The 18,545-nt window shown below is 38.9% G+C and overlaps 1 protein-coding gene across 11 annotated transcripts; it reads left to right on the plus strand.

Moving 5' to 3' along the window:
* The first annotated feature begins 3,093 nt into the window (after positions 1-3,093).
* On the plus strand, positions 3,094-16,272 carry LOC143891560 (RNA polymerase sigma factor sigE, chloroplastic/mitochondrial-like). 11 transcript variants are annotated; one of them, XR_013255401.1, is made up of 7 exons: positions 4,633-4,755; positions 4,851-5,568; positions 6,092-6,238; positions 13,570-13,806; positions 14,083-14,346; positions 14,516-15,217; positions 15,855-15,905. XR_013255401.1 is itself a non-coding variant. In XM_077396055.1 (7 exons), exons 1-6 carry the CDS (start codon positions 4,745-4,747, stop codon positions 15,193-15,195), a joined length of 1,440 nt encoding a protein of 479 aa, XP_077252170.1. In that variant the 5' UTR covers positions 4,633-4,744; the 3' UTR covers positions 15,196-15,217; positions 15,855-15,991. The 11 variants fall into 11 exon arrangements, 6 of the variants coding, with proteins under 6 accessions (XP_077252168.1, XP_077252172.1, XP_077252170.1 ...); XR_013255400.1 differs by having other exon boundaries at positions 15,848-15,899; XR_013255402.1 differs by having other exon boundaries at positions 14,991-15,217; positions 15,848-15,890.
* Positions 16,273-18,545: the final 2,273 nt, after the last annotated feature.

The raw sequence follows: 18,545 nt of genomic DNA on the forward strand, positions 1-18,545 counted from the left end.
TGAAAGTTTTCCATGTTAAGCTACTGTTTTTCACTTTATAATCATTGTTATTTTACTGTAAACCACTAATTTCTTAAGTTAAACTACTATTTCATTATGATAAACCACTACTGAAGTGGGTGTTAATAAGTGGTTTATGTAGCTTCTTTGGTTAAGAATCCTCAGTAGTAGTTTATAATCATAAGTAGTGGTTTATTAAGACTTACTAGTGGTTTAGAGTGTTTATAATTGGTTTATAAGGATTAACAATGGTTTAAAGTGTTTATAAGTGATTTATACAGGGTAAGCAGTAGTTTATAGTGTTTATAAGTGGTTTATACAGGCTTATCAGTGGTTTAGAGTGTTTATAACTGGTTTATATAGGGTAAACAGTGGTTTATGTAAGCCTATCAGTGATTTAGAGTGTTTATAAGTGGTTTATATAGGCTTATCAGTGGTTTAGAGTGTTTATACATGGTTTATACAGGGTAAGAAGTAGTTTATAGTGTTTATAAGTAGTTTATATAGGCTTATTAGTGGTTTAGAGTGTTTACAACTCGTTTATATAAGGTAAACAGTGATTTATCTAAGACTATCAGTGGTTTATAGTGTTTATAAGTGGTTTATATTAGCTTATTAGTGGTTTAGAGTGTTTATACATGGTTTATACAGGGTAAGAAGTAATTTATAGTGTTTATAAGAGGTTTATATAGGCTTATCAGTGGTTTAGAGTGTTTACAACTCGTTTATATAGGGTAAACAGTGGTTTATCTAAGCCTATCAGTGGTTTAGAGTGTTTATAAGTGGTTTATATAGGCTTATCAGTGGTTTAGAGTGTTTATACATGGTTTATACAGAGTAAACAGTGGTTTACAACGTTCATAAGTATTTTATATAATCGTAGCAATGGTTTAGAGGATTTATAAGTGTATAATATATGGTAAACAATGGTTTAGAGTGTTTATAAGTTGTTTATATAAGCCTAACAGTGGTTTAGATTGTTTATAACTAGTTTATATAGGCTTAACAGTGGTTTAGAGTGTTTATAAGTTATTTATACAGTATAAGCAGTGGTTTATATAGGGGTAAGCAGTAGTTTAGAGTATTTACAAGTGGTTTATATAAGGTAAACAATTGTTTAGAGTGTTTATAAGTTGTTTATACAGTGTAAGCACTGGGTTAGAGTGTTTATAAGTGGTTCATGTAAGCCTAGCAGCGGTTTAGAGTGTTTATAAGTTGTTTATATAAGCCTAACAATGGTTTATAGTGTTTATAAGTGGTTTATATAGGCTTAATAGTGGTTTAGAGTGTTTATAAGTTGTTTATACAGTGTAAGCAATAGTTTATAGTGCTTGTAAGTGGTTTATATAGGGGTAAGCAGTGGTTTAGAGTTTTTACAAGTGGTTCATATAGGGTAAACAGTGGTTTAGAGTGTTTATAAGTTGTTTATACAGTGTAAGCACTGGTTTATATAGGGGTAAGCAGTGGTTTAGAGTATTTACAAGTGATTTATATATGTTAAACAGTTGTTTAGAGTGTTTATAAGTTGTTTATACAGTGTAAGCAGTGGTTTAGAGGATACCGGAGAGAGGTGCACGAACCTGCGGGGCATTGTGACCCTCTAATGGACGGTTGGGATCATCCCATGAGAGAAAGAGGGCATTGTGGCCCTCTAATGGACGGTTGGGATCATCCCATGAGAGAGAGGGGGGCATTGTGGCCTTCTAATAGACGGTTGGGATCATTCCATGAGAGAGAGGGGGCATTGTGGCCCTTTAATGGACGGTTGGGATCATCCCATGAGAGAGAGGGGGGCATTGGGGCCCTCTAATGGACGGTTGGGATCATCCCACGAGAGAGAGAGAGAGAGGGGCATTGTGGCCCTCTAATGGACTGTTGGGATCATCCCATGAGAGAGAAAGAGAGAGGAATTGTGGCCCTCTAATTGATGGTTGGGATCATCCCATGAGAGAGAGGGGGCAATGGGGCCCTCTAATGGACGGTTGGGATCATCCCACGAGAGAGAGAGAGAGAGAGAGAGAGAGGGGGGGGGCATTGTGGCCCTCTAATTGATGGTTGGGATCATCCCATGAGAGAGAGGGGGCAATGGGGCCCTCTAATGGACGGTTGGGATCATCCCACGAGAGAGAGAGAGAGAGAGAGGGGGGGCATTGTGGCCCTCTAATTGATGGTTGGGATCATCCCATGAGAGAGAGAGAGAGAGAGAGGTGACGGTATTTTAAAAATAAGGGTATTTTTGTCCTAAACCCATGCAAACTAGTGACCATCACTGTATATTGGTTATTTCCAAGTCTCCCCTCTTCAAATGTCATAGTCAGTAGAAAGCCCTTTCATTTGGTCATTTTCCCTATATTTTTCATGAAAATTTTTATTTTCTGTATTTTTCTTTTGAGTGCTGCTAAGGAGATGAGCTGCCTGCCAAACCTGGAGTTGAACGGAGCAAATTTTAACATGCTACGGAGGGTAGTTTTGCCATTTTGGAAAAAAAAGGGCAAAAACCACTAGGTAGTTGTTGACGTGTGAAGAGGCTATTTGTTAGGTTCCGTTCTCGGTTCCAAACCCGGTTGGACTCCAAAGTTCATCTAGCTGCTACATGGATTGAAAGAGAAGAGAATCAATGCGGATAAAATATTAAAACTAGAGTAGGGGGGTAAAATGCCGGAATTTGTTTCTTGTCCCCATAGGCGGTATTCTGATTCTGGCCTGGATCGGAATGGAATTTTTGTTAGAATTTTTTGAATTTATTTTCTCATTCCCTTGTAATAGGAATAGGAATGATAATACGATTACGATTGATTCAGGCAATCAAAACTCGTTTACGATTTCACATTCCTTCATGTTTTTGTATAGGCTACGGGAATGAAGGTTTGATCATTAGAATTGTGGGTGGAAAGCCATGAACGTGGTTACTTATGCCCCAAGGTCTGGAGGACACGCCACACGGGTTAAAATTTCAAACGCCCGTGTGAGAACCACCCACGTGTCTTCCTTCTACAGGCGCCACGCAAGAAAACACCACATTTTCCCCACTCTATCTTGCCATGTCAGCACGTCCGTGATTTCATATTTAGGCGCGGAAGAAGGAGCACGTGTACCCATTCTATCCGTCCGATTGCTGAGATGTAATAAACCCGTACCCGTCAATCTTAAACAGGGCCCATCGAAATTCAGCATTGTATACAGATCCAAAAACTTGTTTCTTTAGATTCGTTTTGAACCTTCTCTTTCTCCATTTCAGCTTAGGGTTTCTCACAGAGGTATGATGAGATCTCTGTTATTTTCTGATGTTATTTTGCTTCAATTTCCATGTGAATTTTTTAACAATTTCTGCACTTGCATGCATTTCGTCTTGATGTTGAAATGGAAATTGGGATTTTTTTCAATTTCAATGGAGTTTATTGAATAGAAGGAAATAAATTGTGGTAATGAAAAAAAAAGAAGAGGAGGAGGAGCCCTAAAATGCGCCGGTTAGGGTGGCATTGCTGATCTTCTTTTGATGGTTGTGTGCTACCGGCGCATGTTAGTACCCAACCTGACATTGGAGCGTTCAGGGGGTTCGGTTTAGGTTCAAATTACGGAAAGGCCCCTGGACTTGAAAACTTTTGAGTCTTATCTCTCATTTTGGTGATCCTTAGAGCTGATGATCTTCTAAGCATTGTGCTTGGGGCCCGCATTAGCAAAAACCTCTTTGTGTCCGTTTGGATGGACACCTTAGAGAAGTAAAAAGAAGGGAAAATAGACTATAATGTAAATTGCATATGGCGACCAAACAAGGCTATGAGAAGGAAAGTACGTTATTTTACTTTGATTTTCCCAATTTTTATGTGCAACCAAATGGGACCCCCTTCCGATAATGAACACTGATTTACCATTGACCTAAAACAATCTTTTTAAAATTTCCCCATCTGGATTAGGAAGCTTATGTGAAGGTATCAAAGAAAAAAGAATTGATGATTAATGATCTAATAGAACTTTGCATCATATTATGATGCAACATCCATCCTGCCATATACGTTGGCCATGCCTTGATTTACTTTGGCAATGTAGATTGGGCTCACCATATGAACAGTCTACATATAAGATTGAACCCATCAATATGAGCAACGGCAGTTTTTTTTTTTTTTTTTTTTTTTGAATGGCAAGCAACAAATGGGCATTGCATCATATTGTAATAAATTAGTAATGCTTTGGAATTGGAGTTGTATTGAATTGTTCTTAAAAAAGTAATTATATATAGTTGACGGAACGATTCAATTCCATTTTTATATGTTGATATAGTTATGGAATAATCTGTCTGTAAACTATAAGCTGAAACTCACTGTATAAATACTGTATAAACATCTCTACATGCAGCTACTGCATATGTTTGTCATTGATTATCAAATCTCAAGCCACCTCTTGGATGACCCTCACCCATAAATTGTATTGGTCAACTGTTCCTTGCTACCATTTATATTGCTAATGGCCCACTGGTTAGATTGTTAAAGATTGTTTCTCGCTTCCATTTATTTCTTTCATGGCTAAATAAATTTTTAAAGTGCCATTTTTATAGGTTCATATAGTTATGGAATAATCTGTCTATAAACTATAAGCTGAAACTCACTGTATAAATAATGTATGAACCATCTACATGCAGCTACTACATATGTTTGTCATTGATTGCCAAATCCCAAGCCACCTCTTGGACGATCCTCACCCATAAATTGTATCGGTCAACTGTTCCTTGCTACCATTTATATTGCTAATGACCCATTGGTTAGATTGTTAAAGATTGTTTCCTGTTTCCATTTATATCTGTCACAGCTTTCTTCCCAATGACTTGTTTCTTGCTTCCATTTATATCTGTACAGGTTTTGGAACACTCAGGATAGCTTTCATTCCCCGCAGTATTCAGTGCTTAGACAACTTGGTATGGGTGTTATGACCGTTTCTAGTTCAGCTTCTCAGACTCCATTAGGTGCGAGTGCAAGATTCTCAACCCATCATTCAACACTAAGAAGACCCATCTTTTTGGCTTTCAAAACAGATAAAAGCAAGACTTCAGCTTTCGTTGCACCACAGGAAGCCATTCCTCTTCCTGTAGATACACCTAAAGAGCATAAAAAAAGCCCAAGGAGAGCCACCAAGTCTCCCAAAAGAGTAGAAACAGTTTTCATTGATGGAACTTCCCCTTGCACCATAGACCTAGACTATAATGAAGCCGCAGCCAAGCTCGAAAGTATTTATAAGCTCAGCCCAGCTGATATTTATAAGCTCATTCAGAAATGTTGTCAGATGAGGAAGAGAACAGGTCAAGAAAATGAGAAGGGTGAGAAGGAGACAACTGATATAGTTAAGAGCCGAAGCCGAAAGATGAAGCGTTTGAGTCTTGGCAAGAGGATATTTTTGAGAAAGATGAAAAACAAAGAGGCCATCAGTTCAAGTCACATGAGGGGAGATGTTAAGAGGACTTTTAGTGATTACTCATCAACAGATTTTGTTAGCTTGGATTGGAAAAAGATGAAGATACCAGCGGTCCTTCCTTCTTCTGAACATGCCAGGCTATTTCAGTTGATGCAACCCATGAAGGTAAGATTTTATTTCTTTCCTTACGAGTGTATATTAATTTGTGAACTTAGGACAGTGTGCTTTGTTTTAACTGATTGGGTCCATAAGATTTCAATTACATGAGGCTACAATGTATTTTTTCAGTATGATATGTATGTTACTTGTCTGTAATCTGTATTTCTCGGGTTGCTTTACCTATGCTGTTTGTTGTTGCATCATATGTGCAAATTCAATATTTTATCTTGAGATGCTTCCACAATTTTTTTAAAATAAATAACATCACCTATCATTAACTTAATAGTGTAGAATACCTTAACTGATTCAGCCAGTTTTATATATTTTACCTATTATTTTTAGCATCTGCAATTATCGTGAAACTCTGGATGCATTTGGCACCTTACATCCTTGTCCTTTGTTAAAATGCAATTATGGCTTTGTTGTCACTTTCAAACATGAAAAGAAAGGCCAATGTTTCTTCTCTTAATTTTCCATTGGCTTCTTTGTTTGATGTTTCGTTACTCACTTATGTTTCGTTAAATTTTAGGCACTCCTTGAGGTGAAGGAAAACATGCATAAAGGTTTGGGTAGGGAACCCACTGATGATGAACTGGCTACCGCAAATAATATGAATATAACACAAATGAGAAGACATATAGAGGTTGGCCGATCTGCAAGAAGCAAGCTAATCAAGGTGCTTCTCTCTCCATCTTTGTTCTTATATGCACATTTGAAGCAAGATGACTTGGCTGGTTATTTATAGGTATACCAATATCTTATGAAAAATCACAAGTATCTAATTGAGTTCTACACGGCATATACCATGTAAAACAGTCCCATATACACATAGAAAATAAGAATGATGCAAAGAAATGATTCTTCATGTGGAGAATAAATCTCTACGAGCAATGACTGCAATTCCTGGTCTATGTTTGTGAAAGTTTCTAATCCTTGCAAATCACCTCCTGCAATCTTTCAAAGCTTTTTTCAGATTGCAATCTTTCCAATCCGTTGTCTATTGGGTAACTTGCATGTTTATCATTAGTCTGAAATTGCAACTCTCATAACTTGGGGTCTGAGCAAGTCTCATCTTTAATGAACTTTCCAAACTCCTCCTCAGACTGGTGTGCAACTTTTGTGATTCCAACCTTGGCAGCTAGAAGAAAACTACAATTTTGACATTGAATTATTCATTCTTCACTTAATTGTTGGAGTTACTAGCTTGAACATAGTGACCCTGCATCATTGACTCCTAATCCTACTACACATGAATGTCTGATAGCAGCTGCAACCAGGACTCTTTTAGTCTAGCATATTAACATTTTCAATTGCAACCATGAAAATGCCTTTTCAATATTTTCTTGCATACAGATTCCCACCCACCATTGTACAATTATTGGATAAAGCCCTGTTTCGGCTTTGGTTATTTTTCACCTTGAGGCAGAAAGGGTTATACACTGCTAATTATTGGCTTGAACGCATGCATTATATCATTGTCAAAATGAAAAAAATAATATCAAAAGTAAAAGAGATATCAAATAACTCCTTTTCCGTAATCATTAATGGCTCGGCGGAGGGCTTCGTTAAAGCATCAAGAGGGATTCGACAGGGGGGTCCACTGGCACCTTATGTGTTTATTATGGTAGTAGAGTCTCTCAGTCTATTGTTGACAAGAGCCAGCAGAATGGGATTGATTGGGGGATTTCGAGTGGGACTGCAAGCTGAAGACATTACCCATCTCCAATTTGCAGATGACACTCTGGTATTTATTCAATATACTCCCCAGGCTATCTCTAATGTTATGACAATTCTCAGATGGTTTGAGGTCGCATCTGGTCTTAAAATTAATCTGGGTAAGAGCATGCTCCTGGGCATCAACATGGATCAATCAGAGGTGCATCGATTGGCAGAGTCTATCGGGTGTTCCGCGGGGTCCTTCCCGATTTCCTACCTGGGTTTGCCCTTAGGATTTGGTATCCCATCACCATCCCAATGGGATCCTATTGTTGAAAGGATTGAAAGAAAGTTGGCTACCTGGAAGAAAAAATATATCTCTTTTGGGGGAAGGACTACACTAATCAAAGCAGCTCTCTGTAACTTACCTGCATACTTCATGTCCTTATACAAAATCCCAGTTAAGGTGGCATTGAGAATTGAGAGGTTGCAAAGGAATTTTTTATGGGATGGAGATGGAACCTTGAAGAAAGTAAGGCATCTAATTTGCTGAGACAAAGTCACGCAGTAAAAGGCAAACGGGGGCCTGGGTATTGGTAAGATTAGACTACGTAACAAATCCTTGCTTGGCAAGTGGCTGTGGCGATATGGTAAAGAAAAATATGCTCTGTGGCACCGGGTTACAGGGTTGAAATATGGTTCTGAATGGGGAGATTGGAGCTTCAAGAAACGATCGGGAGGAAAAGGATCAGGAGCTTGGAAATACATCTACTCTGTTAAAGAGGACTTTGATCGATCCATCCGCTACAAAGTGGGAAAGGGTACCACGGTAAGATTTTGGCTGGACCTCTGGTGCGGACAAATTAAATTCTGTCTGGACTTTCCGGGGCTTTTTAGAATTGCATCGAATCCAGACGCGACTGTTGCTGATTACCTGGTGAGAGAGGGTCAGGGTGGAAGAGGGTTTTGGGATATTCGTCTGCGTCGAGATCTTAAGGATGATGAAATTTAAGAGTTCTAGAGACTACTTCTTTCCCTGGAATCGGCATACTGTTCTCAAGATAGGGAGGATGAAGGAATCTGGATCCCCTCTTCGAGTGGGGACTTTTCTGCTAAGTCCTTCACTTTGTTAATCGAGGGGCATCTTTCTCCGGTAAGGCGTATTTGGAAATCGCTAGCTCCACCAAGGGTAGTTGCTTTTGGATGGACATTGTTACACAAAAAGATCAATACATGTGATCGTCTTAAGAAAATACACTTCAGTATGGCTAGTATGTGTGTTCTTTGTCATCAAGGTGAAGAGACCCTGGACCATCTAATGTTGCATTGCCCTTTTGCTTATCATATTTGGACGAAAGCAATCGGTGCGTTTGGGGTCTCTTGGGTCTGCCCTCAGTCAATTTGCTCCCTCCTTATGGATGGTGATCAGGTCCTTTTGGAGAATTGGGAAGATATCTTTGGGCCACAGTTCCATATGCCATAACCTAGAATATTTGGAAAGAACGCAATAGACGCATCTTCCAGGAGAAAAGTAGAACTATGGCTCACGTTGCTTTGGATAGCAAAATCGAAATGATTTCATGGACAAAATGTCAAGAAGCAAACTCCATATGTAATGGGTGACCTCATAAGAAACTGGTGGTCAATAATTTGGGACAGAACTATTCGTTCCAAGCCTAAACCAAAATGGTTATGCCCGCCAGCAGGATGGTTGAAGCTCACTTTTGATGGCAGCTCTTTGGGCAATCCTGGAAGAGTGGGGATTGGAGGAGTCATTAGGAACTCTTCTGGCGACCTTGTTATGTCATATTCGGGACCGTGTGGGATATGTGACTCTAATGAGGCTGAAGTTAGAGCATTACTCTTTGGTCTACGATGGGCATCTGAGCACGATCAGCATCCTCTCATAGCAGAAGGTGATTCCTCAGATGTAGTGGCTTGGGCTTCTGAATCATCAAAGGGCCCTTGGAGATTGCAGGAGCTAGTAGCGGAAATATTGGATCTAATGCGAGTACTTAACCCACAACTTGAACATCAGAGGCGATCGGCAAATGAGATGGCCGACACTCTGGCTAAAGCAGGGAGCAATACGGGAGAAATTTGAAATATTCTCATACTTGTAATGAACGTCTTCCATTATGATAAGGATATTCTATCCTTTCTTCTGGAAGTAGGCTTTCGCTCTTTTGTAAACCATCGGATATGTCCGGTGTCTCTATATCTAATATTTGTAACAGCAGGCTGGGATTTCTGGTCCCGATTGCTCCTCAAATATTAATGAAATTTGTCATCTTTCAAAAAAAAAAAAGAGTCTTTGTAGACTCAAAACTAAAGAACCTTTGTAAAATCAACTTGTAAAAAGGCTGTCAAAGAAACCTTCATGGACTAGGAAACTTTAAAGAACCCAAAAACGATATATCCAAATTAGAAGAACCAATGTCTTTACAGTTCATTTGAGGTTGGAAAACCGTAATAGGTTTAAAGAGTCTTAGCCAAAGTTAATAAACATAATAAGCTTTGTAATCACACACACACACACACACACACACACACACACACACACACCTTTTTGTGGATTTTTTGAATGGTTTATACTGTTGAATAATGTATAAGGTTAGTTTAGACATTACTTGTATTAGTTAGAGGTATTGTAGTCATTGTATGTTGTTGCCCTAGTTTGTGCCTATATATACATCATATTCATGAGGAGCTCCCTAGTGGAGACCCTCCATACTTCACTCCTCTTCTTCTTCCTCTCTTCTAACCCTAATCTCATTTCTAACATGGTATCAGAGCCAGTGGGCTGATCCTTCAAGAAGGAAAGAAGAAGAGTATCTCCCTCCATGCCATCATCCATTTTTCTCGTATCTCTCTCATATCTCGTTTTCCTCTCTTTATCTCTCTATAGTTTCTCCCTCAATTCTTCTCGTCGCTCGTGTCCTTCCCTCCTCCTCCTCCTCCTCCTCCTCCCACTGCCCCTCTTCCCTTTCCCCTAACCCCTCCATTCCCTGCTATAGTACTGCTATAGTAACGTTATAGTACCACTACAATAAATCGCTACAGTGACCTGCTACAATACCCAAATAAAAAATAAATAAAACCATTTCTATACCCTAGAAATCTCACTCTTTCTCTTTCATTTCGTCAAACCCATTTCATTTTTAACCCATTTTCCCTCTATCGTATATCTCAAAACAAAACAAAAATCATGTTTGTATTACTTGTGTAAACCCATTTTGGGTTCTCCTCCACTCCAAAGCTCTCTTTATTTTCTCTTCTCTATAGCTTTTTTGGCCTATGGCCTTTGTCTTTCTCATCTCATCTTCAAGGTGCACCCCAAGTGTTTGATGAAATGTCTCAAAGGGATTTTGTGGCTTGAAAGTGTTCTTTTTGTTTCAAGTTGAAGGCCTTTGGCCTCAACTTGAGGGGGAGTGTTGTCTTGTATTGTTTCTTGTTGTTCTCTTGTGCTTGTCTTGTTGTCGTCTTCTTATCATCTCTTTCATCAAGGCGCGCACCAAGTATTTGATAAAATGTCTAAGAGAGGTGTGGTGCCTTGTTTGTCATCTTTCCTTTGTCTTCTTCTCTACGGCGCACGCCAAGTGTTTGATCAAATGTCCGAAAGCGGTGTAGTGCCTTATTTGTCTTCTTTTCGTTGCAAGTTGAAGGTATTTGACTTTCAACTTGAGGGGGAGTATTTTCATTTAGTTCTTTGTGTCTTTTCTTAAGAGTGTTGTCCACTTTGTTGTCTTTTCTTGAGGGAGAGTGTTGTTAGTGTTGTCTTGTTTTCATGTCTTGTTTTTTATGTCTCTTCATGTTGTTCAGTTTTTTGTCTTATCCCTTCATGTTATCTTCTTCCTCATTTTCCGGGCAATGGCTTCCATATCCATCGTTGGTCGGCTCTCTTACAGGCGACTGTCTTTTCCCGTCGACCTCTCCTTTCCGGGCGATGTTTTCCCCATCGTTGGTATGCTCTTTTCAGGCGACGATGTTCATGCCGTCGACCTTGTCTCCAGGCGATGATGTCTCCATCGTTGGTTGGTTATCTTCCTCTTCTTATCTTCAGGCGACGATGTTCATGCCGTCAACGTTGTCACCAGACGATGGTTTCCCCATCGCTGGTTGGTTATCCTCTTCCTATCTTCTTATCTTTTCAGGTGACGATGTTCATGCCGTTGACCTAGTCTCCAGATGATGGTTTCCCCATTGTTGATTGGTTATCCTCTTTCTCTCTATCCCTTCTCTCCAGGCAACAGTTTCTCCGTCGACCTTGTCTTCGATGGTTTCCTCATCAATTGCTATCCTCTTCACTTGGCGTTGTGCTGCTTCGCCAATGTTCGTTGTGCGCACCTTTAGTGTGCCTCTTTTGCTTGCTGAATTGTAGTTGTTCTTGCCATGGCACCTCCATTGCCCTCGATATGCGGATATGTTCGTTGTGCTCTCATTCAGGGAGAGGCCCTATTTGATCGCTCTCGTTGTTGTGCTAGGGGAGCTACTCTTTTGATGGACATTGATCTCGATGCTGTTCATGGTGGCCTTTGCTTTTTTGTTTATGTTTTTCATTATGTATGTACCACACCAGCTTGAGGATGAGTGTTATACCAAGCTGGATGTGCATGAGCTTCATGTACTTTTTTAGTTGTTGACGTAGTTCTTTGTAGCAAGCTGGAGCTTCATAGTATATACACTCCAGCTTGAGGGGGAATGTTGAATAATGTATTAGGTTAGTTTAGACATTACTTGTATTAGTTAGGGGTATTATAGTCATTGTATGTTGTTGCCCTAGTTTGGGCCTATATATATATATCATATTCATGAGGAGCTCCCTAGTGGAAACTCTCCATCCTTCACTCCTCTTCTTCTTCCTCTCTTCTAACCCTAATCTCATTTCTAACATATACCTCCCTCTCTGTGGATTCAAATGCACATGTAAAAAAATAAAGAAATAAATTACATAAAATTTAAGAAATAAAATCCACAAAATTCCATTAGTCTTCCTAAATGCAAGGAGATAAAGAAAAGAGATTAAAAACCTTTGGTAAGAAAAGAAGGGGTGGGAAACTTATGACAGACGTAGAGAAATGAAGTTCCATGGTGGAAGAAAAGTTTGTTAGTGAGCCTTGTCCTCACTCCAAATCATAGAACATCCATCAGATTATCACACCTTCAGTTTTACTGGTGATCACGCTGTGGATGTTCAATTTTCTACTTTGATCAATCTTTGGATTGTATCTGCATTGGATATTCAACTTATGGCAGCAATTGATCTCCATGTTTTCTCCTCCATGGATCTCAAGATCTTGAAAATAGATTAGCAACGACCTGTTGTCAGGGAAGGAGGTCAACAAAGAGTTTCTTTCCACAAGGACTCTTAAAAGAGATGTTAGAATTTCTTATAGGAATCAACATTCTATGATTCAAAGGAGTTCTTCTTAATAAAAGAAGAACTGATTTGTTAACATTATCTACAAGTCAATGGAATTCTTCTTTTGGGAGGGATATTTTACAGAACAAGAGTCAAAATTATATACATTCTCTACTATTCAAAGGAGTTCCACTCTCTTTAGAGTAATCTTTTACAAAATAAGCGTCAAATCATCAACATTCATTGCTAAATAAAAGGACTTCCTCTCCTGGGAAGACCTTGATAAAACAAGTGTTAAACCGTTAACATTCTCTACGACTCAAAAAAGTTCCTCTCTTGGGAGGATTCTTTGCCAAAAGAAGTCAAATTGTTAACATTTTCTAGGACTCAAGGGAGTTCCCCACCCGGGAAGAATTTTAAAGAAAAAGAGTCAAATTGGTAATATTCTCTACGAAGCAAAAGAGTTTTTATCTCTGGGATTCTTTCAAAATAGAAGTCAAATCAGTAGTATTCTTTACGACTCAAAGGAGTTCATTCAATAAAAATCCACAAGAATCTTACTCCTGAAAGGATTCGTGAGAGAACCTAGAAATATTGCATATAGTATAGGGCTACGTGATTTTTTTTAACATTAACATGATATTCATTTCAAAATGGTACACCACCACCCCCCCACCCCCCCCCACCCCCGCGGGTTCTCCGAACCCCAAAAAAAATAAAAATAAAGTGGCATTATATTCGTACAACGATACTTGTTTTGTTTTGGACACATCAGCTGCACAAGCATAATACAGTTCTTGGAAACGCAATTTTCTTGAAAAACTGATTTAATCAACAATCAGTCTCATTAATTCAACTCACTGTAGAAATTTGAAACTGATATTATTTCTTATGCTTTTTCTCCTCATGGTATCTTCCCTTTAATTCATTTGGAGTGCTTTTGTACAAGCAATGTGACAGGAAAATTAATACTGTGGAAATTTTTACAGCACAATCTTCGGCTCGTTTTATTCGTAATCAGCAAATATTATCAAGAGATAGCCAGGGGTCCAAAATTCCAAGATCTGTGCCAAGCAGGGGCAAATGGCCTCATCACTGCCATCCATAGGTTTGAACCAAAACGTGGCTTCCAACTTTCCTCCTATGGTTTGTTCTGGATTCGGCATGCTATAATGCGCTCCATGACACTGTCAAGCTTCACACACATTCCCTTTGGTGTTGAATCTGTATGTTTACTATCTCCACGAGTTCATTTCTTCTTAGATTTGATTTATTTTTTTAATACGCATGGTGCATAATATTAACCTATGCTTAGAAGCACAAATAATGTAGTTTGTTTGCCTCTACTGCTTTCCACTTTTCCTAAACACTTGCATAGAATTAGCTATAATTGGGTGGTTTGTTTAAACCAAAATACTAGGGTGTTTGTTCTCTAAAGAGTTTTGCATTGTTTACTATCCATACTCATGTATACATAATGACTTATGTGGCTAATTGTGCAGGTTAGAATGGAGATTCAAAGAGCCAAATTAGAGTTGTTGTTTGAGCTTGGGAGGTTACCAACAGAGGAAGAGTTAATCGCCAAAGTGGGAATTTCCACTGAGAGATATCATGATGTGATGAGGGCATCAAAGCCAGTTTTTTCACTCCATGCAAGGCATGTGACCACACAAGAAGAGTTCATCAAAGGGATTACCGATATTGATGGTGTTGGAGGTGACAAACGGAAGCAACATGAGCTTCTCCGGCTTGCTCTTGACGATGTGGTAATCACCTTTTCCAACTGAGCTCTACCACTTTGCCCATTTTGATGAAAATACTTGACTGTTTATAACGTCAAACATTGGTCAAGGTAATTATAATGGGCTGGTCCAGTCCTATTAGTGGAGTTCTGCATGATCTATAGTTTTTTTTTTATGGGCAAGCTGTGGTTAGGCAGACCCCGGCCAGATATATAAACAAAAAAAGAAGAAAGGATTACAAAGGAGGCCTAAATCGGCGCCAAGAAAGGAATGATACATCAAAGGAGTTCTGCGTAATCTATAGTTTGAAAAAAGGTTGGGGGTCTGCTTGGGACCATGGAAATTGTTGTCTGCCTATGCCGACTGTTAGAAACAATAGGAAACATATAAACTGCATGAGCCCCATGACTTCCACAAGTGCAAGAAGGTGAATCACTATGTCCCATCTATTTATATAAATGCTTATCCAAACCCATTTTATTCTGTGAATATCCAATCTAAATGTCCTCAGTTTTCATTGCAAAAATTGAAGAATGAAATGGTTTGTTACAGTGTAAGAAGATGTGTTTTGATAATCATTTCATTTCTTCTTGGGGAATGATACTATTAATAGGCACATGCATGAAACACTTGTGATATACCTTTTGATTGGACACACCCACATGCAGGGCAGTGCGACCGGGAATGTTCATCCTGTTAGTCCTCTCATAGAGATGCTAATGTGGAGGTTGCTCAAATATTTTTAACTGTTTATTTGCTGGCCACTCATTGGACATCAAGACTATCTGATGAGTGCAGGTTTTTTTTTAGAAATGGCATGTCCAAAGTAGGGTCCGCATCAGGATAGTCCACATTGTGCTGACATCACATTGATGGGGTCCACCATGTCTCACAGGTGCATTTCCTAGACTTGCCTGATTTTCTAAAACACTCATTGTAATTTGTAATTGCCACGTATGCAAAATCATGTTCATGATGATGTTAGAACTTAGAAGTGTCTAATTAAAAAAACACTCTTGAAAATCACTGTATTTTTACATTTTCACAACATTCAATAAAAAAATGGCATCGTTTACTTGGAACTGGATCAAACAAGAGAAAACCAATATATTTATCTAAATTAAGCTTCTTCTAAAACCATTGGTAATAGCAGAAGTCCAACTGGAGTTACAATCCATTTCACAAGATAGGAGTATCACAATGGTTACTCATATTTGGTCCTTTGGGAAGGTCTGCACATTTTTATTTTGTAACTTTCCTTTTCGCCTTTTTTCCTGACAAACTTTAAGTTTACTCATCAATATTGAAAATGATGGACATCACCATATTAATTTTACTGGTATCATTTTATCCAGGTTATCCCCATTACCCCATGAACTCACTTAAAAAAATATCACCTGTTGATTATTTTGGTGTTCCTAACCAGGCCTACTGTTATAACCCAACTATCATGTTCATGAACTATATAAGAATAATGTGAGCGGTTGACTAGAAACTCACTAAGAATTGCTTCATGAACTTTAAGTTTACAGCTTGATTCTCTGAAGCCCAAGGAGAGCTTGGTTATTAGACAGAGATATGGACTAGATGGGAAAGGTGACAGAACATTGGGAGAGATTGCAGGAAACTTAAATATCTCAAGAGAGATGGTCCGAAAGTATGAAGTGAAAGCATTTATGAAGCTCAAGCATCCAACCCGAGTTGATTATCTTCGCAGATATATTGTCTGACCTCCGCGGTATGATCTCTATTCAGCAAAGCTGTTTGAACGTAACCCTCCTTTTCCACACTATATTATTGCTCCATATGAAAGATTTGTAACAGTCCTTATAAATATATGAACAAAGTAATCCCATACAATTTGATTCATACAAGAAGTCTAAGACTCTATATGTACCTGTAATAGATATATTTTTTGAAGATGAAGTTTTTATACGGTTAGAAGATGAATTCTTGAGCTTCTGAATTAGGTGCGGCCCAGCAATGTATGTGAATTGTTTTGTTGTGGTCCACTCAAATAACTTTTAAAGGTTTGACAGCTCTATAAAGGGAAATGATATCAGCACAACCATGTTTTAATAATTGCAAAGTCCTAGATTATCTTATCTTTTCTTTTTTAAATGGCTTGTAAGTCTTGTGGGAACTATGATAACCTTTTGACAGCTCTTTAAATACTAGAAGACAAGACACAATAGTGCAAATAACAAAACATTGCTGTGCTGATATCATTTCCCTCTTTAAATACTAAAAGACAAGATGCCTTAGTGAAAATATCAAGACATGATTGTGCAGATATCATACTTTGTGAAACAACCAATTACTCCAAAAGCTTAAGCTGTCATTAAAAAAAAAACACTTTTTGATGAAATCTTCGATCGAGTTGAGGGCCATAAATAAACATGCGCTCCATATGTTTGTCGTGTGGTATTTAAAGGGTTTAAAGAGCTTTTTAAGAACCGTAATATCCTCTGAGATCCCTTTAAATACTACACGACAAACAAGTGGAGCACTTGTTTATCGAAACACCTTGACGCAGATATCATTTCCCTACTTTTATCAGTGTTTCTTGTCTTTAGCCATTATTCCTAAAAATTAGAAAAATTTCTCGAGCCCAATTTCTGACCAGGTTAATAATAATAATAATAATAATAGAACCTCAAAGGACGATCTTCTCATCATTTTTGTCTTTCTCTGTGTCTTTTTGCTTAACTCAACAAGGTAATATTCATGAACAGAGAATGTGGAATATGAAGCCTTGTAACTCAGGGACCGATGCACCTCCCGCCCACCTACCATAAACCATCCACTTATGTGGAAACAAGGGAGGTGATATATTGACCCCTTCTTCTTTTTTCGGACAGCCACCTCTCGTGTATTTATGACCACTCTTTTACGATGGCGGATGTCCCAATTAGAAAAAAGGGGGTGAATATATCATTTTCCCTATAAATAAATTATAATAGTGACCCTAGCATTCTTAACCCCCGCATCATTGAAATATGAGGTGTAAAATGGGGGGGTCCTACCTACCTACCCTATGGATGGTCTTGGGCGGAGATCGTGGAAGCAGTCCACGCCATTAAAACATGAGGTAAAATGGTGGGCCCTACTCTATGGATGTGTTTAAGTGGAGTTTGTGCGACCTACTCTATCAAAACATTGTTTAAAATGATGGATCCTTATATGCATGAATTTGGGTGGAGATGGTGGGCCTACTCATGGGTGTAAATGGTTGGCCCGTAGAATTGTGGGCCTGCCATATCAAGCATGAGGTGTAAAATAGTGGGTCCTAGCCGTGCAATGCAAGGGTGTAAAATGGTGGGTCTTAGTTTATCAAAACATGTGCCTCATTCATGCCCAATGCAGGCAAGTGTAAATTAAGTATCCACCACAGAAAAAAATTCAGTAAAAATTTTCCATCGCAAGAAAACAATTGAAAAAAGAAAGAGACGCATTTAGCCATTTAGTATATTATAGTGTAGACAGGAGGAATGCTAAACTCAAGGGTGCCTTGCAAACAGGGGGCCGGCCCCCCAATGACTTGAAAAATCCCTTTGAAGGTGTAGTTTAGTGGCCATGAACCCCCCCCCCCCCCCCCCCCCCCCCGCGATGACCAATGCAGGCAAGTGTAAATTCTTGGCTCCTCCCCTGCTTGCAAACATCAAAAGAAATGGCACCCCATTGGATGCACGCCCCCAAAGTGCATTTAAAAACGTCACCAAAGTGCATTTAATATTCATTCACTTTCACATTCTTTAAATGCACTATGGTGACGTTAATCCAATGGAGGCTTGAAACTATCACTTGTAGTATGGTTTCTCCTTGAAGCACCCGTATTATAGGATAGAGTTCAACAACCAGAACTATTTAGTAAGTAGTCTATCAGATCAACGGCTCAGATTTAACACACATGTACCATTGGGAACCTAATGTTGATCATCAGGATTCAACCCTTATGATGATGATGTGATGAAGGTTGTCTTTGAGATTGACGGCTGAGATCATCTGATGGAGCATAAATTGTCAACTTAGTGGGCCCGGATCAAAAGCCAAACGGAAATTAACCCCAGAAAGATTAAAATGTTGTCTTTTCATCGCAATTGATCAACGGCTAAGATCCTCTGATGAGGGTGGGACATGGATGATAGGCTGATTTTATATATGGCAGACGGCCGTGCTTAAATGTGTAGTCCAAAAAATAACAGTGGGGCTTATATAGTTTG

The sequence above is a fragment of the Tasmannia lanceolata genome, unplaced genomic scaffold (genome assembly GCF_043159265.1).
Source record: "Tasmannia lanceolata isolate RefF3 unplaced genomic scaffold, GAP_Taslan_0.1 ptg000015l, whole genome shotgun sequence".
NCBI classification, from domain to species: Eukaryota; Viridiplantae; Streptophyta; class Magnoliopsida; order Canellales; family Winteraceae; genus Tasmannia; species Tasmannia lanceolata.